Source organism: Ursus arctos, unplaced genomic scaffold (genome assembly GCF_023065955.2).
Source record: "Ursus arctos isolate Adak ecotype North America unplaced genomic scaffold, UrsArc2.0 scaffold_42, whole genome shotgun sequence".
Classification (NCBI taxonomy): domain Eukaryota; kingdom Metazoa; phylum Chordata; class Mammalia; order Carnivora; family Ursidae; genus Ursus; species Ursus arctos.
Window position 1 is genome coordinate 190025 of NW_026623059.1, and position 23293 is coordinate 213317.

The following is a 23293-nucleotide window of genomic DNA, read 5'->3' on the forward strand; positions in this document are numbered from 1 at the left end:
TTTCTTCCAGATTGTCCTGATTTATTGGTAAATAGTTGCTGATATTATGGTCTTAAAATTGTATTTCCTTGCTGGTGGTTGTTATCTGTACCCTTTCATTCATGATTTTGTTAATTTGGGTCCTTCTCTTTTCCTTTGGATAAGTCTGCTTTGGATATCATACAAATTAACAGTTGTTACAAAGCACCAGATTCTAGGTTCTTTGATCTGTTTTGCTGCTCTTCTGGTTTCTATTTCACTGCTTTCTGCTCTGATCATTATTATTTCTCTCCTCCTGCTTGGTTAATGCTTTATTTTCTGTTATCTCCGTAGCTCCATTAGGTGTAATGTTAGCTTGCATATTTGACATTTTTCTACATTTTTGCAAGATTCTTGTATTGCCATGTATTTCCTACTTAGGATCACCTTTGCTGTATCCCAAAGGTTTTGAACAGCTGTGTTTCCCTTTCCTTACTTTTTGTGAATTTTTAAATTCTTCTTTAATTTCCTCATTGACCCAGTCATTATTTAGTAGTATGGTCTTTAAGGTCCAAGTGTTTGAGTTCCTTCCAAATTTCCTCTTGTGACTGAGTTCCAGTTTCAAAGCTATGCTCTCTGAGAATATTCAGGGAATGATCCCAACCTCTTGGTATCAGTTGAGACCTGATTTATGACTCAGTATTTGATCTATTCTGGAGAAAGTTCCATGTGCACCTGGGAAGAATGAATATTCTGTTGTGTTAGGATGGACTGCTCTGTATATGCCTTCAGAGTCCATTGGGCCCAGTGGGTCATTCAAAGCCCTTGAATTTTTGTTGATCTTCTGCCTAGGTGATGTGTCCATTGCTGTGAGTGGGGTGTTGAAGTCCCCTACTATTAATCTAATACGATCAATGTTTTTCTTTACTTTGGTTTTTAATTGGTTGATATAATTGGCTGTTCCCAAATTAGGAGCATAAATATTTATAATTGTTTGGTCTTCCTGTTGTGCAGACTCATTAAGTATGATATCATGTCTGTTTACATCTCTTATTACAGTCTTTGGTTTATTTATTTTTTTAAGATTTTTTTATTTATGTGACAGACAGCCAGTGAGAGAGGGAACACAGCAGGGGAGTGGGAGAGTAAGAAGCAGGCTCCCAGCGGAGGAGCCCAATGTGGGACTCGATCCCAGGAGCCGGAATCACGCCCTGAGCCAAAGGCAGACGGTTAATGACTGTGCTACTCAGACGCCCCTACAGTCTTTGGTTCTCTGAGAAACAAACTGAGGGCTTCAGAGGGGAGGGGGTGGGGGAATGGGATAGACTGGTGATGGGTAGTAAGGAGGACATGTAGTGCATGGTGCACTGGGTGTTACATGCAACTAATGAATCATTGAACTTTACATCAAAAACCAGGGATGTACTGTATGGTGACTAACATAATATAATTTAAAAAATGTAATTTTTAAAAATGTAAGTTATCTGATATGAGGATTGTTATCCCACCTTTCTTCTGATGTCCATTAGCATAATAAATTGTTCTTCACCTCCTCACTTTCGGTTTGGGAGTGTGTTAGGTCTAAAATGGGACTTCTGTTGACACTATATGGATGGGTCTTGCATTTTTTAAAATCTAATCTGATACCCCGTGTCTTCTTATTGGAGCCTTTAGCCCATTTATATTCAGAGTTACTATTGAAAGATATGAATTTAGTGCCATTGTATTACCTGTATTGTCCCTGTTTCTGTGGATTGTCTTTTTCTTTCTCGTCTATGTGACCCTTTGGTTCTCTCTTGGCTTACAGAAGCCCCCTTAATATTTTTTGCAGGGGTGGCTTTGCGGTCACATATTCTTTCAGTTTCTGCTGATCCTGGAATCTCTTTATCTCTCTGACCATCCTGAATGACAGTCTTGCTGGATAAAGTATTGTCGGCTGCATGTTTTTCTCATTTAACATCCGATTATGTCTTGCCAGCCCTTTCTGTCTTGCCAAGTCTCTGTGGATAGTTCTGATGTTTTCTGATGTTCCTCCCACGTTTCATAAGAAATCTCTTCCCCATAGCTGGTATCAGGACAGCTTCCTTCGCTCTAGGATTTGCAAGTTTCACTATTATATGTCAGGTATTGACCTATTCTTATTTATTTTGGGAGGGGTCCTCTCTGTCTCCTGGACTTGAATGCTTGTTTCCTTCCCCTGATGAGGGAAGTTCTCAGCTATGATTTTCTCAAACATATAATCTAGTCCTTTCTCTCTCTCCACCACCTCAGGGATCCCAATTATTCTGACATTGGAATGCTTCATGGTGTCTTTGATCTCTCTAAGTCAATTTTCATGTGCTACTAGCTGCCTATACCTATTTTCCTTAGCTTCCTTCCTTTCTATAAGCTTATTTTCTGGATCACTGACTCGTTCTTGTGCCTTATTTACCCTTGGTGTTAGAGTATCCAGTTTAGACTGCATCTCATTCATAGCACTTGTAAGTTCACCCTGAGTAGATCTCATTTCTACTCTTAGAGATTCTATATTGTCACTAGTGCTTTTTTCAACCCTGGCTATTGACTTCATGATTGCTATCTTGATGTCTGTCTCTGATATCTTGTTTCTATTCATATCCATTAGTTCTGTGGAGAGGACATTGTCTCCAGTTCTTTTCTTGTTGAGAATTCCTCCTCCTTGTCATCTGTTGAGGGATGGTTGAGGGATGGACAGAGTCCAAAATATCAATCATAACCCAAGGAAAATGCACATTAGAAAAAATCTGAAGTGGGGAAAAGAAAGAATAAGAAACTAAGAAGGAAATGTAAAATTGTAGCCTGAAGTATAAGGCGAGTCATGAGGGAACACCTGGAGCTCCCTATATTATTTTCCCCTGGTGCTGGAGATTTACAGTCCTGTGGGAAATAATCTTGTCATTCACCTGTTCTTCCAGTCTGCCTTCTGGGGGAGGGGCCTGCCACTCAGCTTCTCAGCTGTCTTTGCCTTGGTGGAATTACCCCACCCCTTGTTGGGCCATCGGCTTAATTTCACTTGGTTGTCTGTGTGCCTCTTGTTCCCTGATGGCTTTCTGCTTCTTGTTAGTGGGTCAGAGCAAATATGGCCATGTGGGAATCTCTGACCTAGAGCCTAAGTTCCAGATCCCCTTTCTTCAATAAATCCTTGAGGTTAAGCAGTATCCTCTTCTTTACATACCAACCTCTGTAGACTTGAGCTATTCCTACCCATTGCATCTCTCCTGGGGGAGTTCCAGGGAGCTGTGATTGTCTCTGTGCTTTGTGATTTTGCACATGGGAGCACGTGTGGGCTTTCTTGTGGACCCTTTCCTGCAGCTCCCAGGTCACTGCTGGGTGCCACCCCAGTGTACTTTCAGACTGAACCACCCTGAGATCTGTTGCCCTGTTGTGGATGCAAGCTCTTTTCTATCTCCACTGGGATGTTAAACAGCCTCCACTTTCCAGTACTTTTCAGGACGAGGCGAGGCACTCTCCCAACCAGCCTGCCTAATGGTTTAAGGTGACCGGAGCTGAGAGTTCCTTCTGGGCTTGCTGACCATAACAAGTCTCCCCTCTACACTGCTTGGGCATTCTATCAGATCAGGCTCCCCCATTCTTGCTGAGCCTCCTGGGATCCTGAGACCTAATGATCCACTTACAATCCTGCCCTATTCATCCCCTGTGCACTTTTCAGAAAGGAATGTCTCTCACTAGAGCAGGTTTCCAAAGGCCCTGATTTTTTCTGCTGGTGGCATATCACTTTCCAGTCGCCAGCTTATGGAGGCTCCATCTCCAGTCCATTTATATTCCAATATTTCCCCTGAGGATTCAAAGTTCAGCATCTCCTACCTTGCAAAAAACAGTAATTTTTCTGTTTCTGGAGGTCCAGACAATTATTCTTATATCCGAGGTGGAGTTTGTGTGTGTTCAGAATGGTTTGATAGATACATTTAAATTTGAGGCACCAGGTGATACAAGGTCCCCTACTCTGTGCCCATCTTGCCTACTTCTCCCAAAACGATAACTTTGGATGACACACTGCACCAGCTAGATTTCTGATATTTATTTAGGTCCTTTCTCTTTTCTTTTTGATTAGTCTAGGCCGAGTTGCTCAATTTTATTGTCTTTTTTCTTTTCTTTTCTTTTTAGAATCAGCCCTTGGTTGTGTTTTATTTTATTGTTTATTTTATTACATTATGTTAGTCACCATACAGTACATCATAGTTTTTGACGTAGTGTTCCATGAATCATTGTTTGTGCATAACACCCAGTGCTCCATGCAATACGTGCCTGCCTTAATACCCATCACCAGGCTAGCCCAGTCCCCCACAGCCCTTCCTTCTCAAACCCTCAGTTTGTTTTCCCGAGTCCATACTATCTCAAGGTTCATCTCACCCTCTGATTTCCCCCCTTCATTTTTCCCTTCCTTCTCCTAAAGTCCTCCATGCTTTTCCTTATATTCCACATATTAGTGATAATTGTCTTTCTCTGCTTGAATTATTTCACTTAGCATAATCCCTCCAGTTTCTTTCATGTCATTGCAAATGATGGGTATTCATCCTTTCTGATGGATAAATAATACTCTATATGGACCACATCTTCTTTATCCATTCATCTGTTGAAGGGCATCTCAGATCCTTCCTCAATTTAGCTATTACGGACAATGCTGCTATGAATATTGGGGTGCATATGGCAATTCTCTTCACTACGTCTGTATCTTTGGGGTAAATACCTAGTAGGGCCTAGGCTGGGTCATAGAGTAGCTCAATTTTTGACATTTTTTAAATGATTTTTTATTATATTATGTTAGTCACCATACAGTACATCCCGAGTTTCCAATGTAAGGCTCCATGATTCATTAGTTGCATATAACACCCAGTGCAGCATGCAATACATGCCCTCCTTACTACCCATCACCGGTCTATCCCATTCCCTCACCCCCCTCCCCTCTGAGGCCCTCAGTTTGTTTCTCATAGTCCATAGTCTCTCATGTTTCATTCCCCCTTCTGATTACCCCCCCTTTCTTTATCCCTTTCTTCCCCTACCGATCTTCCTACTTCTTATGTTCCATAGATGAGAGAAATCATATGATAATTGTCTTTCTCTGCTTGACTTATTTCACTTAGCATTATCCCCTCCAGTGCCGTCCATGTTGCAGCAAATGTTGAGAACTCATTCTTTCTGATAGCTGAGTAATATTCCATTGTATATATGGACCAGAACTTCTTAATCCAGTCATCTGTTGAAGGGCATCTCAGATCCTTCCACGATTTAGCTATTGCGGACAATGCTGCTATGGACATTGGGGTTCATATGGCAATTCTCTTCACTACGTCTGTATCTTTGGGGTAAATACCTAGTAGTGCTATGGCTGGGTCATAGGATAGCTCAATTTTTGACATTTTTTTAAATGATTTTTTATTATATTATGTTAGTCACCATACAGTACATCCCCGGTTTCCAAAGTAAGGCTCGATGATTCATTAGTTGTGTATAACACCCAGTGCACCATGCAATACATGCCCTCCTTACTACCCATCACCGGTCTATCCCATTCCCCCACCCCCCTCCCCTCTGTAGCCCTCAGTTTGTTTCTCATAGTCCATAGTCTCTCATGTTTCATTCCCCCTTCTGATTACCCCCCCTTTCTTTATCCCTTTCTTCCCCTACTGAACATCCTAGTTCTTATGTTCCATAGATGAGAGAAATGATATGATAGTTGTCTTTCTCTGCTTGACTTATTTCACTTAGCATTATCTCCTCCAGTGCCATCCATGTTGTAGCAAATGTTGAGAACTCGTTCTTTCTGATAGCTGAGTAATATTCCATTGTATATTTGGACCACAACTTCTTAATCCAGTCATCTGTTGAAGGGCATCTCGGCTCCTTCCACGATTTAGCTATTGTGGACATTGCTGCTATGAACATTGGGGTGCATATGGCCCTTTTCTTCACTACGTCTGTATCTTTGGGGTAATCACCCAGCAGTGCAATGGCTGGATCATAGGGTAGCTCCATTTTTAACTTTTTAAGGGACCTCCACACTGTTTTCCAGAGTGGCTGTACCAACTTGCATTCCCACCAACAATGTAGGAGGGATCTCCTTTCTCCACATCCTCTCCAACAATTGTTGTTTCTTGCCTTGTCTATTTTTGCCATTCTAACTAGTGTACGGTGGTATCTCAGTGTGGTTTTGATTTGAATTTCCTTGATGGCTAATGATTTTGAACATTTTTTCATGGGTCTGTTAGCCATTTGTATGTCTTCATTGGAAAAGTGTCTGTTCATATCTTCTGCCCATTTTTTGATTTGTTTATTTGTTTCTCATGTATTGAGTTTGAGAAGTTCTTTGTAGATCTTGGATACCAGTCCTTTAACTGTACTGTCAATTGCAAATATATTTTCCCATTCCGTGGGCTGCCTCTTAGTTTTTTTGACTGTTTCCTTGGCTGTGCAGAAACTTTTAATCTTGATGAAGTCCCATAAATTCATTTTATCTTTTGTTTCTCTTGCCTTTGGGGATGTATCATGAAAAAGTTTGCTTTGGCCGATGTCGTAGAGGTTGCTGCCTATGTTCTCCTCTAGAATTTTGATGGATTCCTGTCTCACATAGAGGTCTTTCATCCATTTGGAGTTTATTTTTGCGTATGGTGTGAGATAGTGGTCAAGTTTCATTCTTTTGCATGTAGCTGTCCAATTTTCCCAGCACCATTTATTGAAGAGACTGTCTTTTTTCCACTGGATGTTTTTTCCTGCTTTGTCAAAGAGTAGTTGCCCAAAGAGCTGAGGGTCCATTTCTGGGTTCTCTATTCTGTTCCATTGGTCTATGTGTCTGTTTTTGTGCCAGTACCATGCTGTCTTTGTGATCACAGCTTTGTAGTACAGCTTGAAATCCGGCATTGTGATGCCCCCAGCTTTGTTTTTCCTTTTCAACAGTTCCTTGGAGATTCGGGGCCTTTTCTGTTTCCATACAAATTTAAGGATTATTTGTTTCAGTTCTTTGAAAAATGTCCTTGGTATTTTGATCGGGATAGCATTGATAGTGTAGATTGCTCTGGGTAGCATGGACATTTTAACTATGTTAATTCTTCCGATCCATGAGTATGGAATTTCTTTCCATCTTTTTATGTCTTCCTCAATGTCTTTCAAGAGTGATTTATAGTTTCTAGAATATAGGTCCTTTACGTCTCTGGTTAAGTTAATTCCAATGTAACGTATGATTTTTGGTGCTATTGTAAATGGGATGGATTCCCTAATTTCTCTTTCTTCGGTCTCGTTATTCGTGTATAGAAATGCAACTGATTTCTGAGCATTGATTTTGTATCCCGCCACGTCACTGAATTGGTCTATAACTTTTAATAGTTTGGGAGTGGCTTCTTTTGGGTTTTCCATATAGAGTATCTTGTCATCTGCGAAGAGAGACATTTTGACTTCTTCTTTGCCGATTTGAATACCTTTGATCCCTTTTTGTCGTCTGATTGCTGTTGCAAGGACTTCTGGTACTATGTAGAATAATAGTGGCGAGAGTGGGCATCCTTGTTGAGTTCCTGATCTTAAGGGAAAGGCTTCCAGCTTTTCCCCTTTGAGAATAATATTTGCAGTAGGCTTTTCATAGTTGGTTTTATGAGATTGAGAAATGTACCCTCTATTCCTACACTCTGAAGGGTTTTAATCAGGAAAGGATGCTGTATTTTGTCAAATGCTTTTTCGGCGTCGATTGAGAGGATCATATGGTTCCTGAGTCTTTTCTTGTTGCTATGGTGTATCACACTGATTGATTTGTGAATATTGAACCACGCTTGCATCCCAGGTATGAATCCCACTTGATCGTGATGGATAATCCTTTTAATGTACTGTTGGATTCTATTACCAAGTATCTTGTTGAGTATTTTGGCATCCATATTCATTAGGGAAATCGGTCTGTAATTTTCCTTTTTGAGGGGGTCTTTGCCTGGTGTGGGGATCAAGGTAATATTGGTCTCATAGACTGAGTTTGGTAGCTTTCCTTCTGTTTCTATTTTTTGCAATAGCTTTAGGAGAATAGGTATTATTTCTTCTTTGAATGTTTGGTAGAATTCCCCAGGAAAACCGTCCGGGTCTGGAGTTTTGTTATTTGGAAGGTTGTTTATCACTGACTCAATTTCTTCATAATTAATTGGCCTGTTTAAGAAATCAATTTCTTCCGGTTTCAATCTTGGTAGTTTATAGGTTTCCAGGAAGGATTCCATCACTTCCAGATTGCTTAGTTTATTGGCATATAGCTGTTGATAAAAATTTCTAATAATCCTTCCAATTTCAATGGTGTTTGTCGTGACCTCTCCTTTTTCATTCATAATTTTAATAATCTGGGTCCTTTCTCTTTTTTTTTTTTTTTGGATAAGTGTTGACAGTGGTCTGTCAATTTTATTGATTCTCTCAAAGAACCAGCTTCTAGTCCTGTTGATCTGCTCTACTGTACTTCTGGTTTCTGCTTGATTGATTTCAGCTTTAATTTTGGTCAACTGCTTCCTCGTGTGTGGATTAGGCCTGTCCCTCTGTTGCTGTTCCAGCTTCTTGAGGTGAGAATGTAAAAACTGCATTTTAGATTTTTCTATTCTTTTGAGTGAGGCTTGGATGGCTATGTATTTCCCCCTTAGGACTGCCTTTGCAGTATCCCATAGGTTTTGGACTGTTGTATTTTCATTCTCATTGGTCTCCATAAATTGTTTAATTTGATTTTTGATTTCCTGGTTTATCGAGTCATTCCTAAACAGGATGGTTCTTAGTCTCCAAGTGTTTGAGTGTCTTCCAAATTTTTCCTTCTGGTTGAGTTCCAATTTCAGAGCGTTGTGGTCTGAGAATATGCAGGGGATAATTTCAATCTTTTGGTATCGGTTGAGACCTGTTTTGTGTCCCAGAACATGGTCTATTCTTGAGAATGTTCCATGGGCATTAGAATAGAATGAGTATTCTTTGGTTCTGGGGTGTAGTGTTCTATATATATCTATGAGGTCCAACTCGTCGAGTATGGCATTCAAAGCCTTTGATTCTTTGCTTAGTTTTTGCCAGGATCTTCTGTCTATTTCTGATAGTGGAGTGTTGAGGTCCCCTACTATTAATGTATTTTTATTTATATGTCTCTTTATTCTGGTTAAGAGTTGGCTTGTGTATCTTGCTGCTCCCCTGTTGGGGGCATATATATTTATAATTGTCATATCCACTTGTTGAATACTCCCTTTAAGAATAATATAGTGCCCTTCTGCATCTCTAACTATAGTCTGTAGTTTAAAATCCAATTTATCTGATATGAGAATTGCTACCCCAGCTTTCTTTTGAGGTCCATTTGCGTGAAAGATGGTACTCCATCCCCTTACTCTCAGTCTGAATGCATCTTTGGGTTTGAAATGAGTCTCTTGTAGACAGCAAATGGATGGGTCATTTCTTTTTATCCAATCTGCAACCCAGTGGTGCTTTATGGGAGCATTTAAACCATTTACATTGGCACTAAGAACTGAGAGATAGAATTTTAATGATGCCATGTTGCCAGTAAAGTCTTTGTTTGTATTGGTTGTGTCTTTCTGTTCTGTATCATTCTTGGGGCCTTTTTACTTTTATAGAACCCCCGTTAATATCTCCTGTAGGGCTGGTTTCATGGTTACGAAATTGGTTAGTGACTGGCGATTCTGAAATATCTTTTATTCTCCATCAATTCTGAATGACAGCCTTGCTGGATAAAGGATCCTTGGCTGCATGTTTTTCTCTGAAAGAGCTTTAAAAATGCCCCCCCCACCCCTTTCTCTCATTCCAGGTCTGTGTAGACAGGTCTGACGTAATTCTGATGCCTTTGCCTTGGTACGTGAGAAAAATCTTTGCCCTGGCCGCTTTCAGTACTGTACCCTTGGATCTAATATTTGCGAAATGCACTATGACGTGACGTGGCGTAGGTTTGTCGTGGTTGAGCTTGGGAGGGGTCCTCTCTGCCTCTTGGACACGAATGTTTGTTTCCCTCGCTAGATTAGGGAAGTTTTCAGCTACAATTTGTTCAAATATCTCTTCTAGACCTCTGTTTTTCTCCACCCCCTCGGGGATGCCGATGATTCTAACATTGGATCGTTTCGTTGAGTCAGTAATCTCCCGTAACCTACATTCGTGGGCGTGGATTTTTTTAAGACCAGCTTCTATTTCGTTTTTTCCTCTATTAACCCATCCTCCAGTTCACTAACCCGTTCCTCTGCTTCTGTGACCCTACCCGTCAGAGCCTCTAGTTTTGCCTGCATTTGGCTCCTAGAATTTTTAATTTCTGTCAGATTCGCTCTCATTTCCGTCCTTAGGGATTCTATATTCTCAGTAACCTTTTCGTTATTAGTTTTTTCAATTCTACTCATCATTTTGACCATCGTTACTCTGAATTCCATTTCTGATACTTTGGTTACATCCATATCCATTATTTCTGTGGCAGAGGCCACAGACTCACTGTCTTTTCTTTGCTGGGGAGGGCTTCTCCTTCTTGTCATTCTGATGAGGAGAGGTTGCGGGGTTGTCCAGAGCCCAAATTATTGACTGGGTCCCAGGCCGTGCCCCTTGTTTTATAGGGATCTTAGGGATGTGGGCTTCTTCTTTAAAGATTTTATTTATTTATTTATGTGGCAGCCAACCAGCGAAAGAGGGAACACAAGCAGGGGAGTGGGAGAGGAAGGAGCAGGCTCCCAGCGGAGGAGCCCGAAGAGAGTCTCCTTTCAGGAATGCCAGGATCACGCCCTAAGCCGAAGACAGGTGCTCAATAACTGCGCCACCCAGGCGCCCCGGGTTGTGGGCTTCTTGATTTTTCAGCCTGCCTTCTGTGTTCTGGGGGAGGGGCCTGCCGTGTCAATACTCAGGCAACCCTGTTTGGGTAAAGTCTCCATGTCTTCTGTGAGGGGGGATGGGGATGGGGATGGGCATGCTGTGAGCTGGTACTTCCAGGCTTTTGTTCTCTGGTGGTTTTCCCTGGTGGTCTGCTGTGACTCTTCTGAGAGTCAGAGCAACAGCGGCCGAATTTCAGCCTCTGTCACAGTACAGGGGGATTGTGGCCCATTCTCCACTGATGTTCTGGCCACTTTAACTCCGTTACTGTTGGTGCTGCTCAACCCTGCAGCGTCCCGGGATGTGCGCCCCACACCTGGCGTCCCAGCCCTCACTTCCAGGGTCTGCACGTCTCTGTCCTTTGTGTTTCTAACGCCGCCAGCCGCCCCCATGCACTCCCAGATCTCCGGGTCTCACTCTATTTCCGGTGAGCACACCGGGATTCCAGAGTTCCGTGAGAAGCCTGGTGGCGTGCGCTCCCGGCTCAGGGTCTTAGTCTGCTGTTTTGCGGGTGCCCTCCGCGAGTCTGCCTGCTCCCCCGTGTAGGTGGCCCACCAGCCACCCTGCGCGCACTCTGGGAGCTCCCGTTCTCAGTCTGGATCCAATGAGCACACCGGGACTCCGGAGTTCCGCGAAATGCCTGGTGGTGCGCGCTCCCAGCTCACCATTCTAAGTCTGTTCTCTCACGGGTGCTGTCCGTGAGTCCACTCGCTACCCCGTGCAGGTGGCCACCGCTTCCCGGCACCTGAATGCGGCGGCTCCCTCCCCCTTCTGTTTATCTTCCGATATCTGTGCGTGGTTTCATGGCTCCCCGCTTCGTACCTCAATACTCAGCGCTGGAGATGTTCATTTGTAGAGATCCAGATGTATCTTCCTGTGTCTCAGGCTGCTTCCATGGTTGTTTAAGCTGGTCTGGTACCTATCCAGCTCGACTCAGGGGACCGGCTGAAAAAGGGGTCCCCTAGTCCTCCCTCCTGCAAATTTTTTAAACTTCTGTTCAGTTAGCCAATTATAGTACGTCAGTATTTTTTTATAGTTTCTTTTATTTTTTAATTAATTTAATTATTTATATATTTTTTAATACATTGTTGGTAGGAAAGGAAGTTGGTACAGCCACTTTGGGAAACAGTGTGGAGGTCCCTTAAAAAGTTAAAAATTGAGCTACCCTATGAGCCTGAAATTGCACTACTGGGTATTTATCCCAAAGACACAGACTTAGTGAAGAGAAGGGCCATATGCACCCCAATGTTCATAGCAGAATTGTCCAAAATAACCAATACCAATACATTTGTATTTAGGGACAAGAATAAACAATGTAAATTACTCTGTATTTTGTGGTTTTTACTATATCTGCTTTACTAGTTGAAAAATTTCCCAAGTCAGAGAGTGAAGAGGTAAGCACAGGATCATATGTGCAGAGAGGGTCCCTGGGGGAATCTGCTCTATGGAGAGGATGCCCCAGACCCTGACAGGAAGCCTGCCCACAACCTCCATCTGCAGCTGCTCCTGGGGCTTAAGGACAGAATTGGTGACTAGTGTGCACCCCCTGCTGGTTCAGATCCCCTCCTACAGTGAGGCTTGTGTCTGGGCTCACACTGATGTCCCCTCACTGTGTCCTTGGCACAGTAATACACGGCCGTGTCGTCGGCTCTCAGGCTGTTCATCTGCAGATACAGCGTGTTCTTGCCGTTTTCTCTGGAGATGGTGAATCGACCCTTCATGGAGTCTGCGTAGTATGTGCTACCACCACTACTGCTAATACCTGCGACAGACTGCAGCCCCTTCCCTGGAGCCTGGCGGACCCAGCTCATGCCATAGCTACTGAAGGTGAATCCAGAGGCTGCACAGGAGAGTCTCAGGGACCCCCCAGGCTTCACCAGGTCTCCCCCAGACTCCACCAGCTGCACCTCACACTGGACACCTGCAGACACAAGACATCCTGGTCAGGAAACTGTCACACACCCCGTTTGTATCCCTCAGATCCACTCACACACTCCAAGTCTCTTGTTCAGCATGAGTTACCTTTTAAAAGAGCAACAAGGAAAACCCAGCTGAGCACAGACTCCATGGTGAGCTCTCTGTGTTCTGTCCTGATTACTGGTTAGAACACCTGGAAACCCTGGGTCTGGGGCTCCTCTCCCAGCTGCAGAGTCAGGGTTGGGCTGTTTTAATCAGCAGCGGGAGGGCCCTATTTGCATGTCCTCTGACTATATATTCAGCTTGGGATCTATGATGACATGGAGACCAGTAACCAGAGCAAATGTGACTGCCTTTGTTTTGGTGGTATTGACCACTTTTTCTTTAATACGACTTTTCATTTTATAAGTTTCATATGCATGTACGTAACTTCCTTGTGGGACTTCGTTTTTACATACTCACACAAATCCTGCAGGATAGGTGTCATGTTGTCCCATAATGAATTGTAAACCCACACCCAGAATTTTAGAGGGTTTGTGAGGTGTCCAGGAACACATACAGGTTTAGAGTGAGCCCCAGTATCCAAGGAGGACCTACTGCCCCTGAAACACTGAGGACAGAGTGGGCAGTGTCGTGAGAAATGTTGAACCCCTTGAGTAATGGGGACAGGATGATTTTACCTGCTCTAGAGTTACTTAAAGTAAGGAGAAAATCAGGGTTCGTCAGGTGTATTTTCTAAGATGTCAATATCTATATGTTCCTCCTGGGTCATCTCTGTGTTTATTACTTTGATGAGTGTACTGGACACAGGATGCACTGCACACATGCAGAATGTGTCATGTGATAAACACTGGAGTCACAATCAGCATTATCCAAAGTCAGCAAACCACTTCTCACTGAAATTTCCTGTATTTTCCCTGGAATTCCTCCTCCTCCTTCCCTTTCTCACCCTGTCCCCACATACCTTGGCTATATCTCCTGTTACTTAAACTAGTTTTAATTTTGAGGAGTTTATAAATGTGCAATTATAGTGTATGTAATTTCATTTGTAGAACTTTCTTTTTCTCTGCATAAATTCTTGAGAATTCAACCATGTTGCTGTCTGTAGCAAGAATCATGTATTTTAATGTTTGGCAGCTTTCCTAAGAGTGAACGTAGCAGAATTTTATTTTTTAAGTGGTTGGTCGGGATAAGAATTTTTCCCAGTTTCTGATATTACACAGAATTTGCTTCTCACCCTGCAGTTGTAGATATGGAGCTCAGAGAATGTAGCAGTTTCAGTGATCTACTTTACTGTTCTTCTGGTTTCTATTTATTGATTTCTGCTCGAATCTTTATTATTTCTCTACTTCTGCTTTGTTTTGGCTTTATTTGCTGTTCCTTTCCAGCTCCTTTAGGTGTAAAGTTTGCTTGTGGATTTGAGGTTTTTCTAAATTTTTGAGAGAGGGATGTATTGCAGTGTACTTCTTCCTGAGGACCACCTTTGTTGTTTCCTAAAGGTCTTGAACAGGTGTGCTTCCTTTTCCTTAGTTTCCACGATTTTTTAAATTCTTCTTTAATGTCCTTTTTCACCCCTTCATTATTTAGTAGGGTGCTCTTTCACTTCCAAATTTCCTCTTGTGAATGATTTCACAGTGATTTCCACTTTCAAAGCCTCGTGGTCTGAAAATATGCAGGGAATGATCCGCATCTCTTGGTATCTGTTGAGACCTGATTTGTGACCCAGGATGTGATCTATTCTGGAATAATGTCCGTGAGCACTCACGAACAATGAGTATTCTGTTGTGTTAGGATGGAATGCTGTGTATATATGTGTGAGGTCCATCTGGTGCAATGTGTTATTCAAAGCTCTTGTTTCTTTGTTGATCTTCGTAGATGATCTGTCCATTGCTGGGAGTGGAGTGTTGAAGTCCCCTACTAGTAATATATGATTATCAATGTTTTTCTTTACTTTGGTAAAGGGATTTTGTGTTCTTGGTTACATGCAGGAGATGTGTATCATAGAAGGGGAAGTTGTGACCATGTTCTTTTCTTTATATTCAGAATGAGTGTGATTTACACAGATGCATATGGATGCCCAGGTTTACCAAGGTTGATGAGTGATGGTTAACTCTGTGTCAGTGTGACTGGGCCATGGCTGCCCAGATAAAACATTGTTTCTGTGGGTGCCTGTAATGCTGTTTCCAGAATAGACTGGTATTTGCATCCATGGTCTCTGTGTAAGTGGGCATCATCCGATCCATTAAGGTTCTGAACAGAATGAAATGCAGAGGGAGGAAGAATTCCCTCACTCTTCCTTCCTGCATGCTTGATCTGGAACATTCCTGTCCTCCTGCCTCTGGAGACAGTTACACATTCATGTCCCCAGGTTCCCCAGCTTGTGCTACTTCCACCATAGCTAATACATGAGACCCACTGCAGCCCCTTCCCTGGAGCCTTGCAGACTGAATTTATCCAGGAACTACTGAAGGTGAATCCAGGGGCTGCATAGGATGGTCTTAGGGACCCCCAGCTTTCACCAGATCTCCCCCGGCTCCACCAGCTGCACGTCACACTGGAGAGCTGCAAACACAAGAAATCCTGGTCGGGAAACTGTCTCACATCCACTGCTTCTCCCACTCATATTCACTCATATGCTCAATGTCTCTTGTTCACCATAAATTACCTTTTTAAATAGTGTCCAGGAAAACTCAGCCAAGCACAAAGTCAATGGTGAGTTTTCTGTGTTCTCTCCTGATCACTGAATGGGAACACCTGGGGATGCTGGGGCTGGAGCTTCTCTCCCATTGCTGGTGTCGGGGCTGGGCTGGTTTAATCAGAGGAGCGAGGGCCCTATTTGCATGTCCTCTGACTCTATATTGAACTTGGGACCTATGTTGACAGAGAAGGGCAGTGACCAGATCAGATGTGAATGCCTTTGATTTGGTGCTAGTGACATTTGGGAAACTCGGATTTTTGAGTATATGACTTTGCAGAATACACACTTGGGCTCGGTGTGCTGCTTAGTTTTTACATATTCACACAAATCTTGGGGCCTAGATGTCGTGTTACTGCATAAAGAGATATGAACCTATTCCCAGAAGTGCAGAGGGATTGTGAGGTGTCCAAGAGCAGCTCTGGGGTGAGAATGAGCCCCAGGACGTGGACCTGTGCTCCACCCACAGGACCTGCTGCCTCCCTGATCCACCTGCAGGACAGAGTGGGCAGGCTGATGACGAATGTGGAACTCGTCCTGTGATGGGGACAGGATGATTGTTTCCGGACTTTACCTGAAGTGCAGAGAGAATCACGGTTTGTGCAGGTGTACTTTCAAGTCTCTAACATGTCACTATGTCTGCATGGCTCCTGAGTCATCTGTGTGAGAATCTGCAACGGCTGTGATGTGTGTACTTGACACAGGATGCACTGCACACGTGCAGAGTGCGTGATATGGTCATCACTGATGTTAGACTCAACATTATCACGTGAGAAAATAGATTCCTCTTACATCTTCCTGTATCTCCTAGAATTCCTCCTTCCTGTCTTCTCTTTTCCACCCTGTTCCCACATAACTTCTGATTTTTCTCAAGTTACCGTAGACTATGTTTACTTTTCTAGAATGTATAAATGTTAGTGGTATCATATGTGCTATCATTTTTAAGGCTTATTTTGCTCCACATCAATTCTTGAGAACACATCCATGTTGCTGTAGCAAAAATCACCAATTTAATTATTCGCAGCATTGCAGACAATGAACTCAGGAGAATTTTACTTTTTAAGCAGTTGTTTAGGATTGGGATCATATCCAGCTTCTGGTATTTCAATCATGTTGCTTCCTAGCCTGGACTTGAAGGTGTGAAGTTCAGTATTATTTATATGGTCTCCTCAGCAACAACTAACCTGAAGTAGGTGTGGGGAGTACCTTTGCATCGATGTGGGCGTTTATCCACCTCGGGGGGTTTTCTTTTAATGTAAATATTCTTGGAACTCAATTTCACACATGGGAATTCATGTTTATTTATTCATTTATTTACTCAGTCCCTCATAATGTAATCTTTAAGGTTACTGTTAGTGTTAGGTTATGGTTAGATATAGCGGTTAGGGTTAGGGTCTAAGGACTAGGGCTGGGGATATGTGCCTGGTATCCTACAGTTCAGAGACCTCCCCAGAGAGTAAATGTCAACATTGACTGGGATGAGAATAGCCTTGGCAGCTGTCTCCTGAGCTGAGGCAAGAAAGGGACTTGGTGTTCTAAGCCCTTGTTTAAAAATGTTGATTTTAATGCTAGTTAGTTACCACAAAGTGTGATATTACATATCGTATCTAGTGATTCAGTACTTCCATGCAACACCTGGTGCTCATCTCAGCAATTGCCCTCTTTCATCCCCATCTGATGTGTTTTTCATCCCCTACCTTTGATCCCTCTAATAACCATCAGTATGTTTTCTGTAGTTATGTGTCTGTTTCTTGTCCCATTCTCTCCATTTTACTCTTTGCTCACTACCAGGTGTGTACATGTGTAAACTGTGTATTATGATGGCAGAGCTGTTAGAGTTTATCATCACCATTGTTGCATATTTTGTGCAAAACCCATTAGTGAAGGATTGCATAGATATAAGAAGATGGAGGGTAAACAAGTAATGTAGGTGCCTTGAGGTTTTCCAGTAATGAAACTGGCAAGGTGAACCTATCCTCATGACCAGAAGGAGAGTCATAAATGCAGGTGGGTTTCAGGTTGAAGACTCAGTGTTACCAACATTATATCCAGTGACTGAGCTGCACATCTCACGGCAGTCAGTATAACAAGTCTGTAAGGAGATGGTAAGCCTCAAATCCTCTTGGTCATCACAGCCACATCTTCTGGAAATGCCAGAGGAAATGCCTGGCATTTCATGTGTCACTAATGTCTTAGTCTGTTCCAGCTGTGTAACACTGTACACAGACTGGGTGGTTTTCAACAACAGGCACTCATTTCTCACAGTACTGGAGTCTGGGAAGCCCCAGGTCAGGTGCAGGCAGATCTGGTGTGTGAAGGCCACCCACAACCTAGTCTGTCTTTTCCCTGTCACCTCACATGTGGTCAGGGGGCAGGGAGCTTTCTCAGTCGTGGTGTGTAAGGGCACTCATCCCATCATGAGGCTACACCCTCCTGACCTAAGTGCCTCCATAAGGCCCAACTCCTCATCCCATCTCACTGTCGTTAGGTTTCTTTATGAGGATGCTTGAGGTCACACATATTGAGCTGAAGTCAACAACTGAAGGATCAATGAGTGATTCCCTGCAGATGAAAAGCCCCTCCCCTCTAGCTCCTCAAAGTGAGTTTTCTCATGGATCCAGTAGACGCTCTGGTCTCTCTGTGCACATGGTGAACACAGAAACTTCAGAACCAGCTGGTGCCCTTGGGGAGTGGACAGCTTCCACTGTAGATCCCGGGTGAGACCTCAGTCCACTTCTAATAGCTTCATCATCATCATTATTATTATTATCTGCTTATATATTATCATTCTCAATTTCTAGGGACTCAGGTTGTCTTCACGTATTTGATCAGTTATCTTCCTTTGCACTTATTTTAATACTTGCATGGAACTAGGCGTACGACTTTATCTTCTGACAATTCATTACTGACACCAGAAGCCCCCTTCCTCTGTCTTCTCCTGCACCACACATAGGAAATCTCATAAGAAATCCTAGTTTCTGTGCCTTTGATATTCCTGATCCCTCAGGATTTTCCAGCACTGACCCACAAGAAAATCCCTGATTTCATGTCCTTTCCTGGGTTTATTAAAGCATTTCTGATATGCTGTGTGGCATTCACTGAGATCAACAGACACCTCAATTATGTAGGTGATCCACATTTTTTATTCCCTTACTATGTGTGTGTCATATCATCTGATTCACCAACTGTACCAAGCTTGGTGGGGGTCCCTCTGCCTCTGGATGGAGTCAAGTAAAATAGATGCTGTGAGCATGGGGTCCACACAGTAACACCCAGCATTGGGGCCACTCTTCTCTAGCTCTGGTTTCATGACGTCCCTGTACCCGATATCCAACATACACTTTATTATTTTTTTTTATTTTTTGTGATTTTTCATTTTGTTCGGTTTCACAGCATATAGTACACCATAAGATTTTGCTGTAGAGTTCAGTGATTCATTAGTTGCATATAACACTCAGTGCCCATCCCAACGCGTGCCCTCCTTAATTTACATCACCCAGTCACTCCACCCTCCCACCCTACCTCCCTTCTGTAAACCTCAGTTTGTTTCCCAAACTCCAGAGTCTCTCATGGTTTGTCTCTCTCTCTGATGTCTTCCCATTCAGATTATCCTCCTTTCCCATATGGTCCTCTGTGCTATTTCTTATGTACCACATATGAGTGAAACCATATGATAACCATCTTTCTCTGCTTGACTTATTTCACTTTGCATAATCCCCTCCTGGTCCATCCATTGTTGACGCAAATGGTGGGTATTCATCATTTCCGATGGATGAGTAAAATTCCATTGTATGTATGAACCACATCTTCTTTATCCATTCATCTGTTGGGAAGGACATCTTGGCTCCTTCCACAGTTTGGCTATTGTGGACATTGCTGCTATGAACATTGGGGTGCATGTGCCCCTCTTTTTACTACCTCTGTTCTTTAGGGTAAATACCTGGTAGTTTAATCACTGGGTTGTGGGTAGTTCTCTTTTAATAGTTTGAAACCTCCATACCATTTTCCAGAGTGTCTACACCCACTTGCTTTCCCACCAACAGTGTAAGAGAGTTCCACTTTCTCCAGGAACTCGCCAACACTTGTTGTTTCCTGTCTTGTTAATTTTGGCCATTCTAACTGGTGTAAGGTGGTATCTCATTGAGGTTTTGATTTGTATTTCTCCGACGGCTAGTGATGTTGAACATTTTTTCCTGTGTCTGTTAGCCATGTGTACGTCTTCCTTGGAGAAGTGTCTGTTCATGTCTTCTGCCCATTTCTTGACCAGATTACTTGTTTTTTCGGTGTTGAGTTTGATAAGTTCTTTGTAGATTTTGGATATCAGCCCTTTTCCAAAATGTCACTTGCAAATATTTTCTCCCATTCCCTGGTCTACCTCTTCATGTTGTTGCCTGTTTCCTTTGCTGTGTAGAAGCTTTTTATTTTGATGAAGTCCCAAAAGTTCCTTTTTGCTTTTGTTTCCCTTCAGACAAGTTGCTGCGGCCAATGTCAGTGGTTTACTGTGTATACTTTCCTCTAGGATTTTGATGGACTCCTCTCTCACATTTATGTTTTCATCCATGTTGAGTTTATCTTTGGGTGTCATGTAAGAGAATGGTCTAGGTTCATTCTTCTGCATGTGGCTGTCCAGTTTTCCCAGCAGCATTTATTGAGGAGACTTTTTCTTTCCCATTGGATGTTCTTTCCTGCTTTGTTGAAGTTCATTTGACCATAGAGTTGAGGGTCCATTTCTGAGTCTTTCTTCTGTTCCATTGAACTATGCTTCCGTTTTTGTGACAATAGTATGGCCCTCTTAATGAGCACAGCTTTGTGTTGTAGCTTGAAGCCAGGCAATGTGATGCCCCCAGCTTTGTTCTTCTTTTTCAACATTCCCTTTGCAATTTGAAGTCTTTCTGGTTCCATAAAAATTTTAGGTTTGTTCCAGCACTGTGAAGAATGTCACTGTTATTTTGATAAGGATGGCATTGAAAATGTAGATTGTTCTGGGCAGCATAGACGTTTTGACAGTGTTTCCCCCCCCCCCCCATCCATGAGTGTGGAATGTTTCCCCATTTTTAGTGTTCCTCTGTTTCTTCCATATGTGTTTTGTAGTTTCTAGAGTATAGAACCTTTCCCTCTTTGGTAGGTTCATTCTTCTGTATCTAATAGTTTTTGATGCAAGTGTCAATAGGATAGTGTCCTTAATTTCTCTTTTTTTTTCAGTCTCATTCTTAGTGTATAGAAATTCAAGTGAGTTCTGAGGATTGATTTTGTATCCTGCCACATTGCTGATTTGCTGTGAGTTATTATAACTGGGAGGTGTAGTCTTTTGGTATTCTCACATAAAGTATCATGTCATAGGCAAAGAGAGAGAGTCTACCTGTAACCAGGCCTACCCTGTATTTGGCGGGCCTGAGCGCCCCCTGGTGTCCTGAGTGCCCCCTGGTGACCTGAGAGCCCCTGCAGACCAACCCCTCCTGTGTCCCTGCAGAGAGGTTTGGGTCTGTGCTCAGACTGACATTCCCTCACCATGTCTCTATACTGTAATACACGGCCAGGACCTTGGTAGCCCTGAGATTGGTCAGCTGAGGAACTCGTTCTTGGATGTGACTCTGGACATGGACATTGGCTTTTCTTGGATGGGCTCTCATATGTGCTGTATGTATGATTTATGAACCAATTCATTGCAGCCAGGCACCTGGGGTTGGTGGATTCAACTCCACCAGAAATTTCTGTATGAGATGGAGAATCCATAGATGGTGCTGGTGTGGTGCATTGTCTGCGAGCCCCTCACCAGTCCTGGGTCTGATCCCTGCAGCAACACCTGGGACAGGACACTGGGGGACAATAGACTCCGGCCCTATCAATCATGACATTCACAACCATTGCTACATTCCCATTTGTGATGGCTCAGACCATCACATTGGGGAACTGTCACCAGACACACAGAAGGCCCTAGAAAGTCAAATTCCTCCAGACCACAGCTCCGCCTTTCCCAGACACCTCACCCTGTCTGAAGAGAGAGGTGTGAGCTCTTCCTGCTTGTTACCCTGGATGTTGAGGAGCGATTTGCATGTGTGGAATGGAACCTGTCCTTATAAGTGGACAGGAACAGAGTCGGGCTCCACTGGACCTTCCAGGGCTACCTGTGGGCATCTCTTTGTTGAACTCACAAGACATGTTGGTCTGTGTTGGGAGAGCACTTGGTCTATGAGCTGCGTTGGAAGTAGACCAATAGATGGCATTACCTCCCTGAACATAAGATTCAATTTTGAACAAATGAGTGGGTTACAATTTATTTAAACTATTTTTCCAAAAGATATTTAATTGAATCCGCATTTTGCAGCTACAGCTTTCCAAATCTAGTCCTTACATACACTCAATATCAACAGTCGTCCCAGATATAATTGTATACAAAATTATGTATTGATGCCCACTCTGGTGTAAATACAATGATGAGTAAAGGGTACTGGGTCCCAAGATCATATATCTTTTAGTTTTTCCTGAGCTACTTGACCCCATATGAACAACTACCTGCACAGCAGAATCACATCTGGAGACCTTTGATCCTGATGGTCACTGCAGATGGGCTTTGTCTGCCAGGACATCTGCAAAGCCTGGAAGTGGCATCTATGTCCTCAAGTGCACCAAGGATACCAACACAAGGCCCCCACTCTGTGATCTGCAGGTACAGTGCTTGGAGGGTGACTCCCTTCTGAGAAATCCACCTCACACAGGGGCCTGTAACTCTGGGAGGAGGAACTAGGTTTAGAGAAAAGAGGGTAACTTTTCTTTGACACCACACAGAGATCATCACTAACTCAGGCATGGAGTTAATGACACTCAAATATCAGCTTGAAGGAAATGCAATGAATGACCTGGAGAAAATTAGGATCTAACCATTAGAGGTGTAAGAAGAGATTGCAGAGTTTATGTCTATTGCCCTGAAAGGCTTGTGTCAATAGGATAAATGCTGAATTAAATGAATAGATTTTTAATAGAGATCAGATGACTAGAGAATGGACAGATGATGGATGGATACTTAGATAATTTTACATTTCCTAAAAAAGACACCAGAAAGGAATCGTATCATTAGGAACCCATAGGATGAAATATCCATAATTGCCAATATTTTCAAAACCATATTTCCATAGTGAAGGAATATTTTGGTGTCAACACTGACATATGGCAAGTAAGGGTTTCTGTGTTAGGTTTTTGAATAACTACAGCTTCCACAGAGGGTAGGATTTGTCTCCTTGTAGATATTGATGGTTCTGTAGTTTTGTCTAAGCCTGTGGAGCAGATCTCCCCTTATGATAGCTCATGGAATATACCTTGAAACCGAAACCATTACCTAGACAGGATCACATCTTTGAATGGAGAGGAGCTAAAATAAGATCATTAGTGATATTTTGCATCTTGCAAGTATTGAAATGATTTAGGCTCAGGGGTGCCTGAACCATTTCCCCAGAGTGTGAGGTTATAGGGGAAAGTGAGACTCAGAGTAGGAAAACAGAGGGCCCACAAGCATGGATTTGTTCACAGGAACAAACTGCAGAGCCCTACAGGAAACCCCTCACTTCCCAGGCTCTCTCTGCACCTGCATCTGGGGGTGGGACCTGTGGCCAGAGGGTCCTGAGGGCACCAAGTAACCAGTTTCCTCCTGTCCTCCAGGGCTTGCTGCTCACACTACCTGGTGGCCTGAGTATCTCACTTCCCAGGTTTCCTTAGCTCTGGGATGTGCATAGACATTTGTTTCAGAGTGCCCGCACCAGTTTGCATTCCCACGAGCAGTGCAAGAGGGTTCCCCCTTCTCCGCATCCTCGCCAACATTTGTTGTTTCCTAACTTGTCCATTTTAACCATTCTGACGTGTGTGAAGTCATAGCACATTGTGGTTTTGATTTGTATTTCCCTGAGGCTGAATGAT

General features: G+C 43.0%; 2 gene segments (V, D, J or C); both read right to left on the reverse strand.

Moving 5' to 3' along the window:
• Positions 1 to 12305: 12305 nt before the first annotated feature.
• Positions 12306 to 12905, reverse strand: LOC125281444 (immunoglobulin heavy variable 3-23-like). The segment is given in 2 exon segments: positions 12306 to 12694; positions 12796 to 12905. Coding segments are annotated over 2 exon segments (435 nt in total).
• A 2300-nt stretch (positions 12906 to 15205) lies between these two features.
• LOC125281443 (immunoglobulin heavy variable 3-23-like) overlaps positions 15206 to 23293 on the reverse strand; it is a 30827-nt gene continuing 22739 nt past the window's right edge. Inside the window, 1 exon segment of the V gene segment in view lies at positions 15206 to 15252. Within this exon segment, the coding sequence occupies positions 15206 to 15252 (47 nt within the window).